At 62.0% G+C, this 21551-nt stretch overlaps 1 protein-coding gene across 1 annotated transcript in view; it reads left to right on the top strand.

Annotated features, from left to right (window-relative positions):
• NTSR1 (neurotensin receptor 1) overlaps window positions 1-19196 on the top strand; it is a 48026-nt gene extending 28830 nt beyond the window's left edge. The window contains exons 2-4 of the mRNA XM_043553508.1: window positions 11340-11541; window positions 15959-16049; window positions 16896-19196. Of these exons, the coding sequence (XP_043409443.1) occupies window positions 11340-11541; window positions 15959-16049; window positions 16896-17145 (543 nt within the window). The 3' untranslated portion in view covers window positions 17146-19196. The remainder of the gene's footprint in view (window positions 1-11339; window positions 11542-15958; window positions 16050-16895) is intronic.
• Window positions 19197-21551: the final 2355 nt, after the last annotated feature.

Here is a 21551-nt window from a genome sequence, read left to right as displayed (position 1 = left end):
TCTCTCCCTCCCTCTCTCTGACTCTTTCTCCCTCCCTCTCTCTCCCTCCCTCTCTCCCTCTCTCTCTCTCTCTCTCCCTCTCTCTGACTCTCTCTCTCTCTCTGATTCTCTCTCTCTTCCTCTCTCTGACTCTCTCTCTGCCTCTCTCTCTCTCTCTCCCTCCCTCCCTCCCTCTCTCCCTCCCTCTCTCTCTCTCTCCCCTGTCAGCTGGCCTCTGTTGCACAACAAAACAGTCCAAAACTTGTTGCCTCAAACAGTAACATTGCTTGTGATTCTTTGGATGGGACTTGGGCTGGCTCAGCTGGTCTCAGCTGGGGCCACTTATGTGGCTTCCGTCATCTGGTGGCCCCACAGGCCTGGATGAGTCTGAGACGGCCTCATTCGCCGTCTGCAGGTTGGTGCTGGCTCTCGCCTAGGCCTTGCTGTCCAGGAGGCAAGTCGGGGTTTTCTCACGTTGTGGCAGCCGCGTTCTGGGAGCAGAAAGCAGGAGGCCCGGCTTGGAAGGCAGGACTGCGCTGCGTGTCACGGGTCAGAGCCAGGACAGGCAAGGGCTGGGCCGCAGGCCCCACGTCTCTGTGGGAGCAACGGCCAGCCACATGGCGAAAGGCGAGCGCGTCCCGGGGCGCGGGAAGCCATCAGCAGTCTTTGAGGACCCTCCTCCACGGGCAGGGAGCTGAGAGTCCGTGGCGCGGTCCTGTCAGCGGAGGGACCCGTGACAGTTGCCTCTTGGCCTAGGGTGTCTAGGGGAGGGCTCGGCCCCAAGGTGACACCTCAGTGCCCGGGCTGCCCGCGACGATTAGGAAGGCGGGCTCTCAGGCCTCCGGGAGGTCCTGGGGATCGCGAAGGTGCGGGCCACTGAGGGGGGTGCGGGGCAGCCGGTCGGGGGACAGAGCAGGTGCAGAGAGCCAGAACCAGGCGTGGGGCTCGAGGGACAGCAGCCCGTCGGTCAGACGTCTCCCAGCCCAGAGGGCGGCCTCGAAGTTGTTTACCCGGTTGTAGGAAGGCTCTGTGTCCACTCCGCCCCCAGCTGGGCTGCGGGTTTCGCCTCGCAGCCTCTGTGTTGCTGGGACTTTGTCTCGTGGCGGCCGAGCTCACTGGAATGACAGCAGACCGACCGCGGGAAGCGGAGACCTCACGCGCTGACTGCCGCGCGGTGGCCACGTCGGCGCCTTCCGGTGCCGCTTTGCCCACCGGGAGCGGGAAGCGTCCACGCCAGGAGAGCGAGGCCTCCGAGCGCCTCTGAGTGGCCGTTGCAAAGCCGTCGGGGGGAAAACCCAGCTGGGCGTGGAGGGGCCGGCGTGGACGGGGCAGCGGATGACAGCCCTGAAGGAGCCGGACCCCCCGAGGCTGCACTCTTCACCTGGGTCGGCAGCACCGGGCCCGCCGGCCCGCGGTGGCCCCAGCCTGTCGGGGCGTCCCGCGTGCTCCCAGGGGCAGACGGACGGTTCTCGCCCTCTGCCTGCCTCTGCCCACATCTCCCCGCCTGCCCGGGCCCGGCCGGGAGGGCAGCCCGAGAGCCCCACACTGCGGCTTCCTCTGATCCTACTGAAGCGGAGCCAGTCGTGTGTCACGAACGCCTGGCATGCGCCTCAGGGAGTCGCCGTGGGCGGGGGGCGGGGGGGATGTCCCGGCTCCCGAGGAAAGGCGTCTTCCCAGACGGGCCGATGATGACGAGAAAGCATCTCTGCTGAGACATTTGCACAAGAAGAAGACTCAGGTTGTTGGAGGAAAAAGCGAGGGGACCCTCTAACCGGTGTGTGTGTGGGGGGGACATTAGCAGCCAAGATGTCTGCGTGGGGGGGGTTGTTAAAGCAGGAGACACGCCTCTGAGGTGCAGCCCCCGGGCCCACCAGAGAGGCCGAGTCTCATGGGCCCCCCCTTGGCTTCTCCCTGGCTCCTCCTGCCTGACACTGCTGGGTCCTCCCTCGGTGGCCCACCGTGTCCGTCCCTGTGAGCACCGCCCTAACGCAGGCCACCGTGGCATCTCTCCGGGCCTGGCCCCCCCCCCCTGGCTCCCAGGCCCTACCCATCTTGTCCCCCCACCAGCCTGTGTCTCGTGCCCACCGTGAGTCAGGTGTGTTTACCTGTCCTCCGCACTCACCTCAGTCTGTGCAGAGCACCCCGCGTACATCAGATGCTCAATAAATGCTTCTGAAGGTCAGATGGTGAGCCCAGGTGCCGGTGCATTCAGAGGACAGAGGACGACGGGCTGGTGAACCCAGGAGGGCGTGGGTAGACAGAAGGGAGGGCGCAGCCAGGAGGCGCCAGAATATTCCAACAGGGGACGCCAGGGCAGGACATGTCCCTGCTCAAGCCTGCGGTTCCCGAGCTGGGAAGAAGCCGCCGCCCGGGGCCCGTGTCCAGGTGACAGCCCGAATCATGGGGAGGCCTGAGTCACACAGCCCAGTCCCCTTAAGCTGCCCCAGCTGCCACTGAGCTCCCGCAAGAGAAAAGAATAGCTGATGGTCCACGAGTGGAACACTGGGGAAGTCGTGGCCCTCTGGACAGCCAGTCAGCCCTCTGCCCTCGTGGGCTCGGAACACCAACAGCGCCAGGCGTCCACGGCCGCGGGCAGTGGAGTCCCTCCAGCAAGCTGCCATCTGCCCGAGAACAGGAGCCGGAGGCCAGGGGTATGTTGCGTGGTCCTCGAGCAGTGCCCGGCCCGGGCCGCCCTCATTCCCGAGGACCGGGGTCTTCAAGATGGACCGGCCCACCTCCCTCTTTATAGGCGGGAGACAGGCCCAGCCTGGGAACGGACGCACTCAAGTCGTCTGGCGAGACCCCAATCCGGGCCCGCCTTGCTCTGCGCTCCAGTATCTGGAAACAGGAAGCTCGGCCCTTCGCCCCCACCGCGACCCTCTCTCGCGCACTCATGCACGGAGAACCGCGAGTCTCGAATCTGCTGGCCAGGGCTATCTGCTGTGGCAGAGTCTGCGGCTGGAGAGGAGAAAAGCAGAGTGGGGCCCCACTCGTCACGCGCCGTGTCCTCGGGATGGAAGGAAGAAGTTCTCGGCTGCTCCCGGCGTCGGGGGCCCGCTTTGGGGTAACTGGGCGGCACGCCGGCTGGCCTTCCCGCTTTGCTGAGAGCTACAGCCAGGGCCCTCGCTGGGTGGCGCTGGGCGGGAGCAGGGGCAGAGGACCCCACCACCGTTTCTGAGGTCACAGCCGTCCGGGGACAGGAGCCCCGGAGGAAGCCTGGCCGAGGGAGCGTGTGGTGTCACCGCTGGGACTTAAGCCAGGGCACAGACTCCCGTCCGGGCCCAGGAGCTGGTCAGCGTGGGAAGAAACCAGAGCCACGTTCGGGCCGAGTTGGGCTTGGGGTGTGAGTGGCCCCCGGCCCTCCTCCTTCACACCGGCCACTCGGCTCTGGGTCCACCATAATCAGATTCACCTAAAGCAGGGAAAGGGCACTAATTCTACTGGGAGGAGCGGAGATGATGAGAGCAGAGCAGATGTCCTCCGGAGCACAGTGGCCAAGGGGACAGTAATTCGAAATTGGGAAGGAACAGGATATTTGCTAAACTGCGCACACAATTACGTGGCAAGGAAACACAATTGTGGGGCCACACGTCCATCTGCCTGTGATGCCGGGAACACGGGGAACAGGGCAGCGACGGCACCGAGGTGGGGACAGCCCCCAGGCCGAGCCCTGGTCCTGCACCGCTCTCCTGACCGCGTTGCCGACAGGCAGTCGGTGCTCCTGCTCGCGCTCTCGGCCCCTCGGTGTGTGAGCTCCCCGCCTCTCCGGACCCCACCCCCAGGCACAGCCGGGGGATCCGCTAAACTCCCTGGAAACCCACCCCCACATCCGCGTGTGCCCCCCCTCACCCTGGGGTCTTGATCAAGACCGGGTCCCCAGGTTTTCCTGGCATGGAGCAGAACCCCGACACCTCGAACTCTGTCAAAGGCTCACGCAAAACCACAGAATGCCCTGTGCTGCGTGAGTTGGTCGTAATCCCTCAGGGTAGAATTAATTCCCCGCACGTTAGGAAAATGCACACAAAGGGCTTAGCAAACCTGGTCAGATCGGCTCGAACCTGCGTGGTGGGGTTGGCAGGAGCCGGTTCTTACACACCGGGAGCCATCCTGCCAGAAGGACTTTGTCACCGCAAGAAAAGGGTCACCATCACAGCGTGAGGGGCGGGTAGGGACAAGAGCCGGGCATACGCCACATGGGCCATGGTTTCTGTGCGTTAGATGACCACTAAGGTTCCTGCCCTCCTTCCGCTGGGCACAAAAGTGGGGGCCGTGCCCCAGGGTCAGACTGCCACACACCCGCTCGCTGCTCTGCCGCGGGTCCTTGTCAAGGATTTTTAAAGCCCGTTTGTTGCCACTTAACAGATGTCCCACTGATTTGAACATTCTCACGGGCTTGTTAGCCAACAGATATTTGACAACACAGCAAAGAGGCCCTCGGCCCACGCCCCCCGACAGCTTGCCGCACCGTACGGATGGCTTCCGTGTGGTTTTGAGAGGTGCCGGCATAACCACGAGGCAGCTCGCCACCCCAGCTGCCGCGGGGGCTCGTGAGTCCCCCAACTCTCAGCCAAGGCCGGGCCCCCGGTGCGCCTCCAGCCTGCGACCCAGGGGAGCGGCCACCCTGCTCCTTCTGGAGGATGCCTCCCCGGTCCTCAGGAAGGGGCAGGCGTCCTGGGAAGGCGATTTTCCTAATCCGATTGAGGGTCTCCCAGCAGCCCAGCTGGTGCCAGCCCTGCAGCACCGCCGGGAACAGACAGGATGTGGCTGCAGAGGGGCTCCTGTTTCTCAAGTTCACTCTCAGACTGTGGCCTCTGTGGCTCCCGCACTACAGGAGGGAGACTCCCTCCCCAGTGCAGGGCTGCCGGCAGCAGGAGCAGCGGGCGGGGCCGTGGGGAAGGGCCTCCTACACAGGTTACGGGTGCTCGGGTGCTCGCCCCCTTCTCATCAAGATAGGAAGGGTCTAGAGACGGGTGGAGTGTTCCTGATGGCCCCTGCTCCTAGCTGGCTTGGGGTCCCCACCTCAGGTCTCCCCGACTCCAGCCCACCTCCCCCACACCAGCCCCTCACCCCTGTCCCCCCCCCCTCCTTGACCCCCACCCCAGGTCTTCCCCACCCCAGGCCCCCGGTAGCACCATCGGCTTTGGTGGCACTGTCCATGGTGCTGAACACCCAGCCTCCTGGGCTGGAGCATCGTCTCTCACCGAGTCCCCAGTGACTTGCCCAGCCTTTTCCAGAAGTTCCAAGCCAGAGAGGAGCATGGGGACCAGAGTGGAGCCGAAGGGAGATCAAAGGAGAGAAATGCAGAGGTTCAGCTCTGGGAGATCACCAAGGAGTCATGGTCTTTGAACTAGAAGTTGTTCTCAAAATTTTGCACTCGGGGCACCTGGGGGGCTCAGTCAGTTAAGCGTCTGACTTCGGCTCAGGTCACGATCTCAGTTTGTGAGTTTGAGCCCCGCGTGGGGCTCTGTGCTGACAGCTCAGAGCCTGGCGCCTGCTTCGGATTCTGTGTCTCCCTCTCTCTCTGCCCCTCCCCTGCTCACTCTCTGTCTCCAAAATAAAATTTTAAAAAAATTTCTTTAATTTGCACTCACCCAAAAACAGCACCCTCTCTGGGCAGTTGAGGGCAAGCCACATGCCCAGAGAAGCTTCCCTTGTGAGGATGAGGTCCCGCACCCTGGTGTGGCTCTTGCCCATACAAATGGATGCTTCATCTTCCTTTCATCTGCTCCCTGCCTATAAAACGTCCTGTGACATGGGAGGTGGGCACTCCAGCTGTGAGTCAGACTGGGTCCGGGCTCACAGCTGGGTCTGGGTTGCTTCTTCGATTAGGTGTGAATACTGACAGCTTCTGCCTTGTTGATTTGACGTGTATTCAGTGAAGTGCAGGCAGGGGTCCGAGCATGCTCTCTGGCTCATGGAAAGCATCCCGCTCATGCTTAGCTAAAGTCTACGTATCAAGAAAGGGGAAGTTAGAGGCCCTCAAAATGTCCTTTCTGCGTTGAGCCAGAGTCTGCCTATTAGGGCCGTCATGGCGGGATGGGCTGTGTCGGATAGGCCGACACCTGCAGCCGGAAGCAGGCAAGCTAAGCCCCAGGCGGCACCCAGTGCCTGGGGCCCTTCTCCCCGTGCTGGCCTTTGAAACACTAACCATGACTCGCATGGCCCCTCCAGGTCACGTGCTGTGTCCTCTGCCCTGGTCCTCCACCTGTCCCACCAAAGCCCAGGCCTGTGGCCAGCACTGACCCACAGAGCGGTGTGCAGCTCCGTGGTGCCCTGTCTTGTTTTCTAGACACTGGTCCGTGTCTGCGTGTCCCTGCTGGATGGCAGATATTTGAACTCCAGGTCCCAGCAGCATCTAGAGCACCGGGGTGCTTGTCAGACAAGGGATGGGAAGCCCTGGGCTGTGTCACCTTGAAAGCCCCTTTTCTTACCTTTGCCCCCCCCCTGGAATGGGGACATAGCCGCTGAGATCTGGTCCCTTAGGCCCCTCACGCTTCCCAGTCCTGGGGAGGCGGGGTGACACGTGTGATTTTCATGCAACCAAGGGGGCAAGGGACACACACACAGGAGAAGCAGACCGAGTGTGCCCTTATTCCACCCCTGTGCCCTCGATCCAGGAGGACATGACAGGAGCCTCCCAGCTCCCCAGGCCCTCCCCGCCCATGTCGGCCTCTGCTGGGTTTCCCTCCTGGGGACGCCAGCATGGAGCTGTCTCCTTACTTCACCTGGCCGTTCTGTGCTTGCTTTTTTCACCTGTCTCCCTGGAGCATCCAGTCTGCCTCATTCCCGATGTCAACAGGGTGCCCCGTGGTGTGCACGTGTCGTAACTTATCAACCAGCCCAGATGGTGTTGTTCCTGGATTTTTGCTTTTCGAGCGAGGCTGCGCTGAGGGACGGTGGCACACCAGGGCTCTGGATGACCCACCTGGCCGTCCCCGCCCTCAGCAGCCGTGGCTGTCCCAGTGGAGAGTCGTGGGCCACACTTGCTGGGTCTGAGGGACGTTCCTTTCCACTGGAGTCTGACCTGGAAGTTGGCAGGGGCCACCCCTGTGAGCCTGGGCCGGGCTGGGGCTGCTCATCTGCTGGGGAGGGGGTCCTCTTTCCAGGCACCGAGGAGGCCCCAGCGGTCTCTGCAGTGGAGAGTTTGGGCGAGAAGCCGAACCTCTGGGTTTTGCGAACGACCTGACCCTGCTTTGTGCCTTTCCGCTCACCGCAGGCTGCTAGTTGAGCCTTGAAGCAGTGTGAGCCCGGGGGCCATCTCTCTCTCTCTAAACACGTGGGATTAAGTAGAGAGGCTTGGGCCCCAGTGCAGAACAAAAGAAGGGAGGGGTGAGACGAGGCCCTTTGAAAGGGGAAGGAGAGGGGTCTCAGTGGAGAACCCCCTGGCTGACTGAGGGCCTGGAGGCGGGCCGGGCTGCCGTGTGCACCACCCGGGACTGGGGGCTGGCCCTGCCTCCCAGGGAGACCTCTATCCCTAGATGCACACCTCCTTTTCATTGCTTAACGTTCCGCTCCACCCCCCTCACGAGATCACAAGTGCTGGGGGGCAGACACCAGCCCCGAGTCCTCGGACAGGACTGGCGGTGACAGCGCCTCAGAGCATCCTGGCTCCGTCCCCAAGCGGGTCCCCCAGTAACATCCTGGGCGCCACTGAGTATGGACCGTGCTCTCAGCCCTGAGCTGAGCACTCTTACTGTCCCCCTTCCAGAAGTGAGGAAGCTAAGGCTGAGAGGCCATTCTGGAACCGCCCAGGGCCGTAGCCAGCCAGCCAGCACACCACCAGGGGTGTCTGAGGCCAAGGTCAAACCCCCCACTCCCTCCCTTTTCCCCTCCCCACCCCCAACCCTTGCTTCCTGGAGGCCCTGCCCGCCTCAGGGGTTTCCAGCTCCGGCCAGGGCTGCGGAGCCCAGAGGCAGGGGACGGAGGGAGGCGGGGAGGCAGCTCAACTTGTGGCCTCGAGCTCAGAAGACCTGACCTCCCCGAAGCAGGCTGGCCGCTGTGGCCAGACCTCGCCCAGCGGTCAGTCAGGGCCACGGGGGAGGGCGCTCAACCACCGCGTCAGGGACGGAGGACAGGCTCTGGGAGGGAGGTGCTGGGCTGACAAAGCCAGGACCTGGGCCTCTGGAGGCTCCCGCTGGGCAGTCTGCTTCCTGCCGGCCTCTTGGGTCCAGCTCGAAGCCGCCACAGTCCACTGGGAGACTGAGGCAGGATGGCCGGGGCTGGGGTTACGGGAATGTCTGGAGGCGAGGCGGGACAGGAATTTCTCCGACGGCTGAGAGAATTGATTTTTTTCCATCATTCTTTTTTTTTTTTAATAGCAGTGCCTGAACTTTATTTTTGAAATTCCCTCAGTTTCGTACTGTTTTGTGGCTCTCCTTTCTAGGTTTTAATCTTTGCTCCATCTGGCTTTGTCTTTTTGGTGTGGGATCTCCGTGAGTTAGGGTACAAGTTTCGGGAACCAATTCAGATTGTCCTAAGGGGAATAAGGAAATACTTATTTTGCTGAAGAAAAACTGAGAGGCTGGGAGCAGCGGCTGCAGACGGCGGCTGTAGGAGCTCCAGCGAGGCCGGGCGGCGCCCCCCCCCCCCCCCCCGCATCTTCCCCCACCCCTGCCCCAGGTCCCTCCTGAACAAGAGGCCTGGGGTCGGCTCTCACCAGATACGTGTAAACGGTGCAGGGCTGCAGAAACGGCCTGCATTTGTCCAGGGAGGGCCCGCCTAGAGCTTTAGGGATGCGCGGACTGGACGGACCTGGAGGGTGGGCAGTTGCAGGGAGGCAGGGGGAGGGGCCGGGGAAGGGGCGGAGACAGCAGGCCCTGAGGGTCCAGTCTCCTGGCTTTGCAGGCGGCCACCTTCCTCCCCCCCCCCCCCCCCCCGGCATGCTGCCCTCTTTACCCAGCACCATGCTTTGCCTCACTGGGCACCATTTCTGGCCCGTCTCCACTGCACTGGTCTCTGCGTCCACCCTTCCCCCTGTGCCGGAGTGTTCGCACCAAGTCTCTCTCGTGGGTCAGTATTTGGTAAGTGGGTGGTACGCTGCCACCTCCCTGCCCAGTACTGACCCATCGCTCTTCCTTTCTAGAGCTTTCCTGGCCATTCTTAAATGACGTGTTTCGATTTGCATTTTAGCATCAGCCTGTGTGTTCCCAAGCCTTGTGTCTTGTTGGGACAAATGCCTAGACCAGGCACGGCGTCCACACCTGCACCTACCCGTCTGGGGAGGCCCTGGCTTCCCTCGCCTGGCCTCCTTGCCTTCCTGGGATGACATTTACAGTGTTCCCGGAGACTCTGCACCAGGCTTAATAGAGGTGCTTCTGTTCGCTCGTTGTCAGCGGGTAGGCCGCCTCGGGCCCCCGTCCGTGCTGTGAGCTTTGACAAGGGAAGGCAAGACCCCAGAGCCAGGCGTGCCCCCCAGTGCCTCCGCAATCCAGATCTATGCCCACCTCCAGGCTGCAGGGGTGGGGGATGCCGAGGAGAGGCATTCCGGCCCCTGGAAGTCAGGCCTGGCCCAAGCCTCTGACCGGGGCGGGCCTGCAGGGTGAGGCCCCCTCTCCTCACTGCAGACCTCAGGATCAAGGGGAACCACAGCGGGCCTCACACCACACCTCCTAACCCACCAGGCAGGGCCCTGGCCCCTGCCCGTGGCCCCCACCTGGCCCTCCGAGGCAGCAGTCCCTACTGCCTGTGCTCAGCGAGGTATGGTATCTTAAATGTTTTGACATTTAAAATCTGTGTTGGATACGTTTGTTCTGTTTAAATAATACCAGGCTGCGATGACTCACAGGGAATTAGTTTGTCTCCTGGGCCCAGACACAGCGTCCCCCTGCACCCCTGCCCAGCCCGCAGCCCAGCAGGAGCCTCAGAAGCCTTCCCGGAGCCACCCCGCCGCATGCCAGCAGCGTCCTCACCAAGGGACTTGGGATGGGGCCCCGTCACGGGCCTGCCGAGCTCTGAGGACGTGGGGGAGAAGGGTGCCTGGTGGAGGGGCTGTCAGGAGCCCCGGGCCAGCAGTGAGTGATGGGCACTGGGGCCAGCGCGTGGGAGAGGCCCTCCCGAGGGCCCGTTCACCCTAGTCTAGCAGAGCTTTGTTCAGATGGCACTGAGGTCTCCTCCGGCCACCGCCTCCTGGAGGCCCTCTCCATCTCTCAGGTGGGTTCTGGAACACTGTGTGGGTGGGCAGGGCCTCTGGAGGCCTCAACCAGTGCCCTCAAGAGAGCAGGCGTGTGAGCCTGCCCGCTCTGGACAGACGCCTGACCACCAAGAGGGCCGCGGAGCAAACCTGCCAACGTCCCCATCTGGGAACCTCTGGCATTTCTTGGCGGCCACTGGTCCCCCCGTCCCCTGCTTGCATGAGCAGGACAGAGGTGCAGACACCATGTCTGCGTATCGTGGAGGACCCTTAGCTCTGCTCTCAAGGGCTGCGGGCAAACTGAGTTAGGAGGTAGCAGGGGTGCAGCCCGGGGCCCAGGGAACCCTGGGCGCAGATGCCCTGGAACTCCCCAGAGGGATTGCAGCTGCCCGGCAGAGCCAGGCACAACCAAAAGTTTTTCTGAACGTGAAGTTCAAAACGAACATTCGGAGCAGCCGACCACGGACAGACCCGCTGTGGCATCTTGAGGGCGAGGCCACGTGGGGGAGCAAGGGGCGTCAGACAACAGGAGCGCTCGGGAAGAATAAGGCGGTGGCTGCGTTAGGTCCAGCTCCATGGGAGACCCGTTCCCCGCCGCCCACCAGGGCCACCCCTGCGAGGTGGCTGCGAATGTCTGTCTGCGAATGTCTATCTCAGCCTGGTGTCCCAGCAAGGCCAGACTCGGGCTTGTACAGGTCCAGCCCCTGTCTGTGGCTCAGTTTCCCCAGGTGCAAAGGACACGGAAGTTAGAGGGGCCAGTAAGAAGCACTTTTCATGCGTGGAGAGGCGGGGGGTGGGGGGGTGGGTGGGTGGGGCCGGGGAAGGGCGTTCCATTTCTGTCCAGATGTGAGCTGTCTGCATCCAGGGTGACAGGCTGGGCTCAGCCTTCCTGGAGGGGCAGCACCATGCTCAGGAATGTACCCATGACATGTCGTGTCCAGAGCTGGAAACAGAGAGCCCCAGCCTTTCACCGCGGCCAGGGCACACCACACTGTCTACAGGCTGAACCCCATGCAGAGTGGCTCCCTGAGATGGCAAAGACTCCGTGACCGCTCTCTGAGCCAGGAGTGGGTGGGAAACGGGCAGTAAGTGGGGGGTATGTCTACAAGTCTGATGCAAAAGACCAAGCACCTTCCATACTCCGGGCCTCAGACCCCCAGCCGGAGGGACAGGCACCAGGGCAGCATCCCCTGCACGCCAGCCTGATGGCTGTCCTGCTCTGTCCCTGCAGGTTAACACCTTCATGTCCTTCGTGTTCCCCATGGTGGTCATCTCCGTCCTGAACACCATCATCGCCAACAAGCTGACCATCATGGTCAGCCAGGCATCTGAGCAGGGCCAGGTGTGCGCAGTTGGGGACCAACACAGCTCATTCAACATGTCCATCGAGCCTGGCAGGGTCCAGGCCCTGCGGCACGGCGTTCGAGTCTTACGTACGTAACTGCCGGGCCCTCTGGGGGGTGGGCCGGGTGGCGGCAAGGGGCTGGCAGAGCTGTGAGCCTCACACTGCAAAACAGGGCAAAGTTTAAGACCCGGGAAATGGAGCAGTCCGAGCTGAGACTCAAGGGTCAGCCCCAGCCAGGGGTTGGTGCTCTTAACTCCACTCCTCTACCTATTCATCTGTCCATCCACCCATCCCTCCAGCCATCCACACATCCATCCACACATTCATCCATCCCTCTATCCACCCACCAGCCATCTCTCCATCCATCCACACATCCATCCATCCCTCCATCCGTCCACCCATCCGTCCACCCATCCATCCCTCCATCCATCCACACATTCATCCATCCATCCATCCATTCATCCATCCATCAATCCATCCATCCCCCCACCCATCCATCCCCCCACCCACCCATCCATCCACCCATCCATCCCTCCAGCCATCCACACGTTCACCCGTCCATCTGTCCACCCACCCACCCATCCATCCCTCCATCCATCCACACATCCATCCATCCACCCATCCACACATCCATCCATCCATCCATCCATCCATCCATCCATCCATCCCCCCACCCACCCATCCCTCCAGCCATCCACACGTTCATCCGTCCATCCGTTCACCCACCCACGCATCCATCCCTCCCTCCATCCATCCATCCATGCATCTATCCATCCATCCATCCCCCCATCCATCCATCCCCCCACCCATCCATCCACCCACCCACCCATCCACCCACCCACCCATCCCTCCAGCCATCCACACATTCATCTGTCCATCCGTTCACCCACCCACCCGTTCATCCCTCCATCCATCCACACATCCGTCCATCTGTCCATCCGTCCATCCATCCATCCATCCACACATCCATCCACACATCCATTCACCCATCCATCCCCCCACCCATCCATCCCCCCACCCACCCATCCATCCACCCATCAATCCCTCCAGCCATCCACACGTTCATCCGTCCATCCATCCACCCACCCATCCATCCCTGCATCCACCCACCCATCCATCCCTCCTTCCACCCACCCATCCATCCCTCCATCCATCCACACATCCGTCCATCCACCCATCCACACATCCATCCATCCATCCATCCATCCATCCATCCCCCCACCCACCCATCCCTCCAGCCATCCACACGTTCATCCGTCCATCCATTCACCCACCCATGCATCCATCCCTCCATCCATCCATCCATCCATCTATCCATCCCCCCACCCATCCATCCCCCCACCCACCCATCTATCCACCCACCCACCCATCTACCCACCCATCCATCCCTCCAGCCATCCACACGTTCATCCGTCCATCCATCCACCCACCCATCCATCCCTGCATCCACCCACCCATCCATCCCTCCTTCCACCCACCCATCCATCCCTCCATCCATCCACACATCCGTCCATCCACCCATCCACACATCCATCCATCCATCCATCCATCCATCCATCCATCCCCCCACCCACCCATCCCTCCAGCCATCCACACGTTCATCCGTCCATCCATTCACCCACCCATGCATCCATCCCTCCATCCATCCATCCCTCCATCCATCCATCCATCTATCCATCCCCCCACCCATCCATCCCCCCACCCACCCATCTATCCACCCACCCACCCATCCACCCACCCATCCATCCTTCCATCCATCCATCCACCCACCCATCCATCCCTCCATCCTTCTACACATCCATCCATCCACCCACCCACCCACCTGTCCACCCGGCCATCCACCCATCTGTCCACCCATCCACCCACCCACCCACCCATCCGTCCACCCGTCCCTCCAGCCATCCACACATCCATCCCTCCATCTGTCCACCCATCTGTCTGATCACTCATCCACTCGCCAATTCAATTCACTCAGTCCCTGAGCACGTCTCCGGGTCAGGCAGCTCGCTCACACAGTCATCGAGCAGCAGAGGTGGGGTTATCACGTGCCGTCAGGTGCCAGGCAAAGAGGCCTGAAGAGCAGCCCCCCTACACAGTGACCCACATTCTAATAAGGAATCCTGAAGACCAACCCCTACAAAGGTCCCAAGCCAGCCCCCGTCACAGGAGAGCCCTGGGTGGAGCTTATGCTCATGTGGGTGTGGGGCTCCGTGTGTGGGACGCCATGAGGGTGTCTCCTGTACCCAGAGGTGGCCTCCTTGCGGAGAGTTCTTTCTTCAAACACCCGCCTCCCCCGCCCTGCTCTGCTGAAGGCAGCCCCACCCGACCCAACCCCCTACCCTGACCACCTACCTGTGCCTCCCCCCAGCCCAGCAGCCTTCCCAATTGCTGTCACCCTCACCCCAGCAGACAGGCCTCTGGGCCTCTGCCCCAGGCCACCTGTCCCTCAGCAGCCCCTGGTTCTTAGAAGAAAGAGGTCCAGAGTGTCATAATATATGACGGTTAAATGTTAAACGGTCTAGTGACCACTGAGATGTGGCAACATATTTAAAAAGCAAAAAGACATAGATGAAATTAATGTTAGTAATTGATTAGGTTTAGTATTTCCAAAGTATTGCCCTTTCAGCATTGATCATCGCAATATTATCGATGAGAGAGTTACTCAGCTCACAGTCGCCTCGTGTCCAGTGAGCAGCACACTGTGTCCAGTGGTCAGGGTCCCAGCATTTGCTTCCGCCCTGTCAGGGTCGGGCTTCCCGGAATAGCCCCATGCCACCAACCCTTTCCCTACTGCTGCCAGCAGGACAGCCCTCCCCTCGGGGGGCCTCCCCCAGGCCCGGGTCTCCGGGGCCCCAAACCGAGCACCTCCTGAAGTTGCGCCCAAGTCCCAGGATGGGGATGTGCTGTCTCGGGGACCGCGTTCCTCTCTGGACCGGGCCAGCCAGCCCTGGGTTTTCCCTAGAGGTTGGCTTTTCTGTCGCTCCCTTTTTAATTACAGTAAAACACACATAGCATACGATTTACCGTCTCGACCATTTCTAAGTGTCCGTTCGGTGATATTTCATACATTCATGACGCTGTGTGGCTGTCACCACCATCCATCTCCAGAATGTGTTCATCTTACAAACCGAGACTCTGCCCCCACCCACCCCCTTCCCCCAGCCCCTGACAACTGCCACCTCCTCTCTGTCTCTGAATTTGACTACTCTCGGGGCCCCATGGGAGTGGAATCGTTGTGTTTTGGTGCCTGACTTACTGCCCTGAGCACAACGTCCTTAAGGCTCAGGCTGTGGCACCAGGTGGACTTCCCTCTTCTTAAGGCCGAGTAATATTCCATCATCTGTTGGTGGACACTCGGGTTGCCCCACCTTGTGGCCATTGTAAGTGGTGCTGCTGGTGTACAAACGTCTGCTCGGGGCCCTGATTTCGGTTCTTTGGGGAACACCCTCAGGAGTAGAATTGCTGGGTCCTGGGGTACTTCTGTTTTTAATGTCTTGAAGAATTGCCATGCTGTGTCCCAAAGTAGGCATGACATTTGACGTTCCCGCCAACAGCGCAGACGGGTTCTAATTTCTCCACATCCTCACCAAAAATCACTATTTTCTGAGGGCTTTTTTCTTTAATAGTAGCCATCCTGGGCATGCTGGGATCTGACTATAGTTTGGGACTGCGTTTCCCTCATGATGAGTGATGTTGAGCAGTTTTCATGTGCCGATTAACCATCTGTGTGTCTTCTTTGGAGAAATGTCTACTCAAGCCCTTTGCCCATTTTTAAATGTTTAGTCGGGTGGTTTGATTTTTGCTGTTGAAGTTTAGTTTTCTGAGTATGCTGGATATTAATCCCTGAGCAGACATGCTAGGTAAATACCTTCTCCCATTCTGTGTGTTACCTTTTCATCCTGTTGACTGTGTCCTTTGATCCCATATCCAAGAAATCCCTGCCAAATTAAACATCGTCAGGTTTGCGCCCTCCGCTTCTCCTAAGAGTTTGGGACTCATCGTTCTTATTACCTTCAGGTCGTTGATCCACTTTGAGCTAATCGTGTATAGGGCGTGAGGTAGGGGTCTTCTGCATGTGGCTGCCCGTTTCCCTGACACCGTTTGTTGAAGACACCATCCCCTCAATGGTCCTGTCCTGGCAGCCTCACAGGGAGTCATCTGACCACATCCGTGAGGCTTGTTTCTGGCTCTCTTTCTATCCCATGGTCTCTATGTCTGTCTTTAAGCCAGTGTCACACTGTTTTCATCACTGTGGGTTCGTGGTGGGTTTTGAAATCAGGACGCGAAAGCCCCCCATCTTTGTTCTTCCCCAAGACCGTTTCTGGGGTCCCTCGAGACTCCACGTGAATCTTAAGATGGGTTTTCCTGTTTCTGCGAAACACAATGTCGTCAGGGTGCTGAGGGAGCTTGCCCTGAGTCTGCACTTTTACGAGTGTCAGGTCTCCTGCACACATGACAGGACACGCCCTTCACCCCACGGAGACCCACGTCTCTCTGTGTCTCAGGGGCGGTGGTCATCGCCTTCGCGGTCTGCTGGCTGCCCTACCACGCCCGGCGCCTCATGTTCTGCTATATGTCAGACACGCAGTGGACCCCGTGAGTACCAGGCGGGGGTGGGGCTCGGGCTGGGAGAAGCTGCCACAGCAGGTGGGCATGGGGGGGGGCGCTGAGCAGAGCAGCTCAGGGCAAGGGTGCGGGTCACGCCCCCACACGTCCTTGGTGTGGCTGTGACCGGGCCGGGGGAAGGACGAAGCTCACAGAGGGACGGGTGCCCAGGAGCAGGTAGCAGCAGAGAAGGAAAGCAGACCCTGAGCGAGCGGGCACGAGACAAGTCGAGAGATCTAGACAGAGACAAGGAAGGGCCGGCCCTGCTGGATGTGGGAGGGGGGCTGGGCCACCGCAGGCTGGCGGAGCTGCCAGGAGCACCCCCGGGACTCAGGGCAAAACCAGCAGAAGGAAGATCTGGTGGAGGAGTCCGGGAGGCCGTGTAGAAGCTTCCAGAACGCCCTCCCCTGAGGGCGAGGTACACTGCCGTCCAGGAGGCCGGGAAGGGGTTCCCGCCCTGGCTGTTGGGTTGAGGCCGGGGCGCGTCCGAGCCCCGCAGCCCAGCTGTGCTGGGACCCCGCCAGGCCAGCGGAAGGGCAGGTGTGTCGCGGGGAGCGCTGGAGGCACCGGGCGGGTGGGCCGCACCCCCCAGGGGGGACGGCCCCAGCCCAGCTCGGTGGGGGGTGTGGCCACGACGTCCGGCTTCTCGAGACAAGCCGGAGTCCTGGAACTTACCACGGAATGTCCCGGGTCAAAAATTTACAAGGCGTTTCCTAAACGTTTGTCCCGAGCCACCGCCCGAGCCCGCGCTCCTGCGGCCGGGGGGTGGCTGCCAGGCCCCACCCCCGCGTGGGGGCCGCGGGCTCTGAGCGCCCGGCCCTCGCCCCTCCCTTCCAGGTTCCTCTACGACTTTTACCACTATTTCTACATGCTGACCAACGCCCTCTTCTACATCAGCTCCGCCATCAACCCCATCCTGTACAACCTGGTCTCCGCCAACTTCCGCCAGGCCTTCCTGTCCACCCTGGCCTGCCTCTGTCCCCTGTGGGGGCGCAGGAGGAAGAGGCCAGCCTTCTCCAAGAGGACCAACAGTGTGTCCAGCAACCACACGTTCTCCAGCAACGTCACCCGGGAAACACTGTACTAGGCGGGTGGGGCCCCGCCGCTCGGCAGCCCCCCCCACCCCCACCCCTGGGGCGGCGGAGGGGTCCGGCGAGGCCCGGGGCCCCACTTGTTTCAGCTTCTCCCCCAGCCCGCCCCACCCCTCCCTCCTCTCCTCTTTGAATGCCACGGAGACATTGTTCCTCTCCAGGATCCAGAAAGGGCCTTTAATGAGGACAAATTAGTGCTGCGTGAAAGGCAGACTTCTTTGTTCCCAGACGGCTGTGTGTTGAGGGTGGACAGAAATGAAAGGCACGGGTCGGGCCAGGCGGGCGTTGGGGGCGGCAGTGCCTCTGGCGGCGGGTGGGGAGGGGTGGAAGAGGCCGGCCGAGGTCCTGGCGCCCCGGGGGAGCGAGGAGAGGACCCCTACCCTCCTCTGGTACAGCAGGCAGCCAGACGGCCCCCCTCCAAGGGCGACTCCCAGGAAGCTTCCCTGTGTCCCCACTGACCACCCGGGGGTCGGGGTGCCGGGCATCGGCCGGACCGGGCCTCCCCCTCCTCTCCCGCCTCCTCGCCAAAGCAGCGGGCTCCACAGGGATGCCAGCTGCTGGGGGGCTGCCCTGGAAGTCCTCTTGGCTTGGCGGAGGCAAGGCCAGGTCGGCGGAGTCTTGTCTCCACACCCCCCGCCCCAGGCCAGGCCAGGGACGTCCCCGCGGGCTCTTGTCCGCTGTGCGGGTGAGCTCCCGCTGCCCAGCTCTGAGCTGCTTCGGGGTCGGCTCCCTGGAGTGGAGGGCAGCTGGCCGGGTCCCAGAGAGACACCAGTTCTGGGGACTCGGCCACAGGTGAGGACGGGGAGTCGTGAGTACAGCCAGCCCGCCGGCCAGCGTCATCCGTCACAGCCAGCCGGCAGCAGCCCCGGCTCCGGGGACCCAGAGGGGCAGGCGCCTCCTTGGTCTGGAAGAGCCGGTCTCCAGGCAGGGTGGCCTGGTCCCGACCTTGGCCCTAGAAGGTCCCCCGAACCAAAGGAGACAGTGGCAGAAGGGCCTGGAAAGAGAGGTACAGGCTTTTTAAAAGCCCAGGTTCTCCCTGGGCTCAGGAGCATATTTGGCCTGAAGGGAGACCGTCGGGCTGGCCGACGGCTGGGAACAGCCCTGACTCGGGACTCAGGAGGCCTGGTCCCTGTCCTGGGTGACCAGGGCTCGATGTCCCACCCACGAAAATGACAAGGTGGATGGGAGGATGTCAATGGGCGCCCCGCTAGGAACCGTGTCCTGCTTAAACCCCACGGGGTCCTTCTCCGTTCACCAGGGACAGCTCCGGGGGGGGGGGGGGGGGTAGGGGGAGGAGGTCAGCCCACAGCCAGCCCCGTGACCCAGGGGCCACCCACGCAGGGGCCGAGGCCAGCCCAGACCTGGCACACAGCGTCTGCTCTGGGCGGGTGAGCAGGGCGGCTGGGCCCTGGCGGTGGGCGTCGGGACGAGGGCCCGGACCCTCGCTGGCGCTTCGCGCCTCGGGCACGGGTCCTCGTGCCCCGGCTCAGCCGCCTGACAAATGGGTGGGGCCGTTCCTCCCTCTCGGCCGGGACTCACGCGACCGTCTCCGCGTGCCCAGCCCAGGATGGACAGAAGGGTCGGTTCCCCGGGATGGGGGCGGAGTCAACGCAGGTGGGGACCCTCCCCCCACCACCCCGCAGCCTCTGAGTCGCAGCCCCGTGGCTGCGGGGGTCCGTGCGCAGCCCCAAGTCTGTCCGGCTCTCAAGGACCCCGCCTTCCCGTGTGCGCACTTCGTGCAGGTAGAGACGCAGCCGCGCAGCCGGGCCCCCCTCCCCGTGCCGTCCAGCCCCGTGGAGTCAGCTCCTGGCCACGTCACACTGGAGCTCCCGAAGCCGGTCTCAGAGAACAGTGTCTGGTGTGACTGGTCAGCAGTGATGCAAAACCCCACCGACGGCTCAAGCGCCCCCCCCCGCCCCGCCCCCGCCCCCGTGACCTAATTGGCAAGAACAAAGCCCCCGAGCCTCTCAATAAAGGAGACAGTGGCCCCCGTGGCTGAGACTCTTATGTCCAGGGGCCAGTGGGCCCACATCTGTTCATCCCCTCATTCGTTTGTTCACTGGGCGTTTCCTGACTCGGGGGACAACCCTCCACTGGGGCCCTCTGACCAAAACCGCCAGGGCTCTGGTTGCGTCTCCCAAAGGCTGGGGGCACTGGGGGCCGGGATCCCCCAGCTCGAGTCCTGCTGCCACCAGGGCGAGGAACAGCGGCAGGAGGAGCTTGCGCAGAAGACCCCATAAGCCACGGGGCCGCCTCCAGGCCTGGAGTCGGGGAGACCTGGGTCCACCCGGGGGTGCGGCCAGCACGCTGCCCTCCGTGTGTCCGTTTTCCTCGTCCGCGGGCTGAGCACAGAGGCGGCCTCCTGACGGGCGTGCAGGGTCTGTGAGTGTCGGACTCGGGTCTCCGCGGCCCCTGGGGCCGGCCTAGAAAACGGGGAAGCCAGTGAGCTCTTCCCCAGGGGTCGTCAGGTGAGGGACGCCCAGGGACGGGGACGAGCACTGGCCCTGACCTCTGGCACAGCCGACCCCTCGTCGTCTTTCGGCTTCTCCTGCTACACCTTCGTCCCTCATGGGCGGCGTCCCCGAGGTGTCCAGGCTGGGGGCGGGAGGGAGAGCGTCTTTCCCGGCTGCAGGGAAACACCACAAGCCCATAGATGCCAGCCTCCCAGGCCCCAGCCTGCCCCGTGTGCTTGAGCGGAAGCTCCTGGAAAGGTGGGGGCGCGGGGAGGGGGACCTGCCCCTTCAACAGCCTGTGCAGAAGCGCCAGAACCCCAGCCGCGTGCCCTCCCCCTTCCTTTCCTGCAGTCCTTCGTTCACCTGCTGCCTCCAGCTGACTCGCGGCTCCCTTCTGATTGGCACAGGGGTGAGGGGTGAGGCTCCAAACACTCCCTTGCCTCTCCTCCTGAGCGTCCCGCCCTCCCGGCAGGGATGGCTCAGGACACCCCTTCACTCCCAGATGTGAGAGACTCACTGGCAAGCTCCAATAGGTGCGCTGACACTTTACGAGAATATCCAAAGGAATAAAACTCTAATGGTGGAATTTCAGGCCAGTCAAGGAGACAGAACTTTGGGGTCAGTGGGAAGGCGGTCTGGAACCCTAACCACACTTCAGTGCCACTGCCCCGGGAGGCCAGCGCTCTGGACAAGCCCCTCCTGCAAGTTCCTGAGCCTGGATCCCTATTCCAGCACATGCACAGGGAGGAATCCTCCCTCCAGGTTCTACTAGAGGCATCTCTGGTCGCACCGCCAGGGAATGGGAGGAGGGCTTGGGAGAGAATTCCATACATTTTAAAATACCCTTGAAGGAAGGAGGAAAAAAAACCACAGGCCCAGGCCTGCTCCTGGATCCCGAGTGCAGGGAAAGCTCCCGGCCCCGCCCTCCCCCTCCTGCTGCCCGTGACGACGATTTGAATCCCGGTTTTTGTCAGAACTCCATGGAAACCACGTCCAGGCTGACCGTCTAAAAGAAATGGCCGTGTGGAGAGACGAGGACGAGGGGAGGCCAGCCCCAAAGCATGCACGCTCATGTACACACACGTGCAAGCACACACACGCGAGGGCACCGGCCCCTGGCCCTACTGGGGCTCCTGCAGCTCAGAGAGGTCACCGGTCTCAGCCCAGCTCAGGAGGCACAGACCACTGGCCGCCTGGGCCTCCGGGCCCCTACCTTCCCCGCCCCCTTGGGGATGAAGAGATATGGGGGGGGCCTTGTCCTGCTCTCTGCAGCCCCCCAGGGCATGGCCAGCCACGCCCAGGGCCAGAGCCTCCACTCAGCCCCTGCCCACCCTGGTGGGGCCCCTCGGGGAGCTGCGGTGGGACAGGGCCCAGGCCTCACTCTCCCTGCTGGCTCAGGGTTGGGGGGGGGGAGTGGAGTCTGGTGCTCATCCCCCCGCAGGGTTCTTGCCCTCTTGTTCCCGGTGGGTGTTGAACCAGAGACCCTGGGGCTGTCGCTTGTGATGGAATGACAAATTCAAACTCCAGCTGCTGGATTTGAGAGCCATTCGGCCAGCCAGCCCTCCGCCGTAATTCGCTCATCTTTGCCCACGGACGCTGGGACTTATCACCCAGAAAATCGATGGGCACCTGGGGGCTCAGTCGGTTAAGCATCGACTTCGGCTCAGGTCATGATCTCACAGTTCATGGGTTTGAGCCCCGCGTCGGGCTCTGTGCTGACAGCTCGGAGCCTGGAGCCTGCATCAGATTCTCTGTTTCTGTCTCTCTGCCCCTCCCTTGCTCATGCTCTGTCTCTCTCAAAAAAGAACATTAAAGAAAATCTAATGAATGAATAAGCAAACGTCCACCTTCCTCACCAGGTGTGGGGGCAGGGCCCCTGCGGAGAGGAGACAGGGGCCAGGGGCAGGAACTTCACAGACACACAAGGTGGACCCCCAGAATGACAGACC

The sequence above is a fragment of the Prionailurus bengalensis genome, chromosome A3 (assembly GCF_016509475.1).
Source record: "Prionailurus bengalensis isolate Pbe53 chromosome A3, Fcat_Pben_1.1_paternal_pri, whole genome shotgun sequence".
Classification (NCBI taxonomy): Eukaryota; Metazoa; Chordata; class Mammalia; order Carnivora; family Felidae; genus Prionailurus; species Prionailurus bengalensis.
Note: the sequence above shows the minus strand (reverse complement) of the source record. Positions and strands in the feature narration are given on the sequence as shown.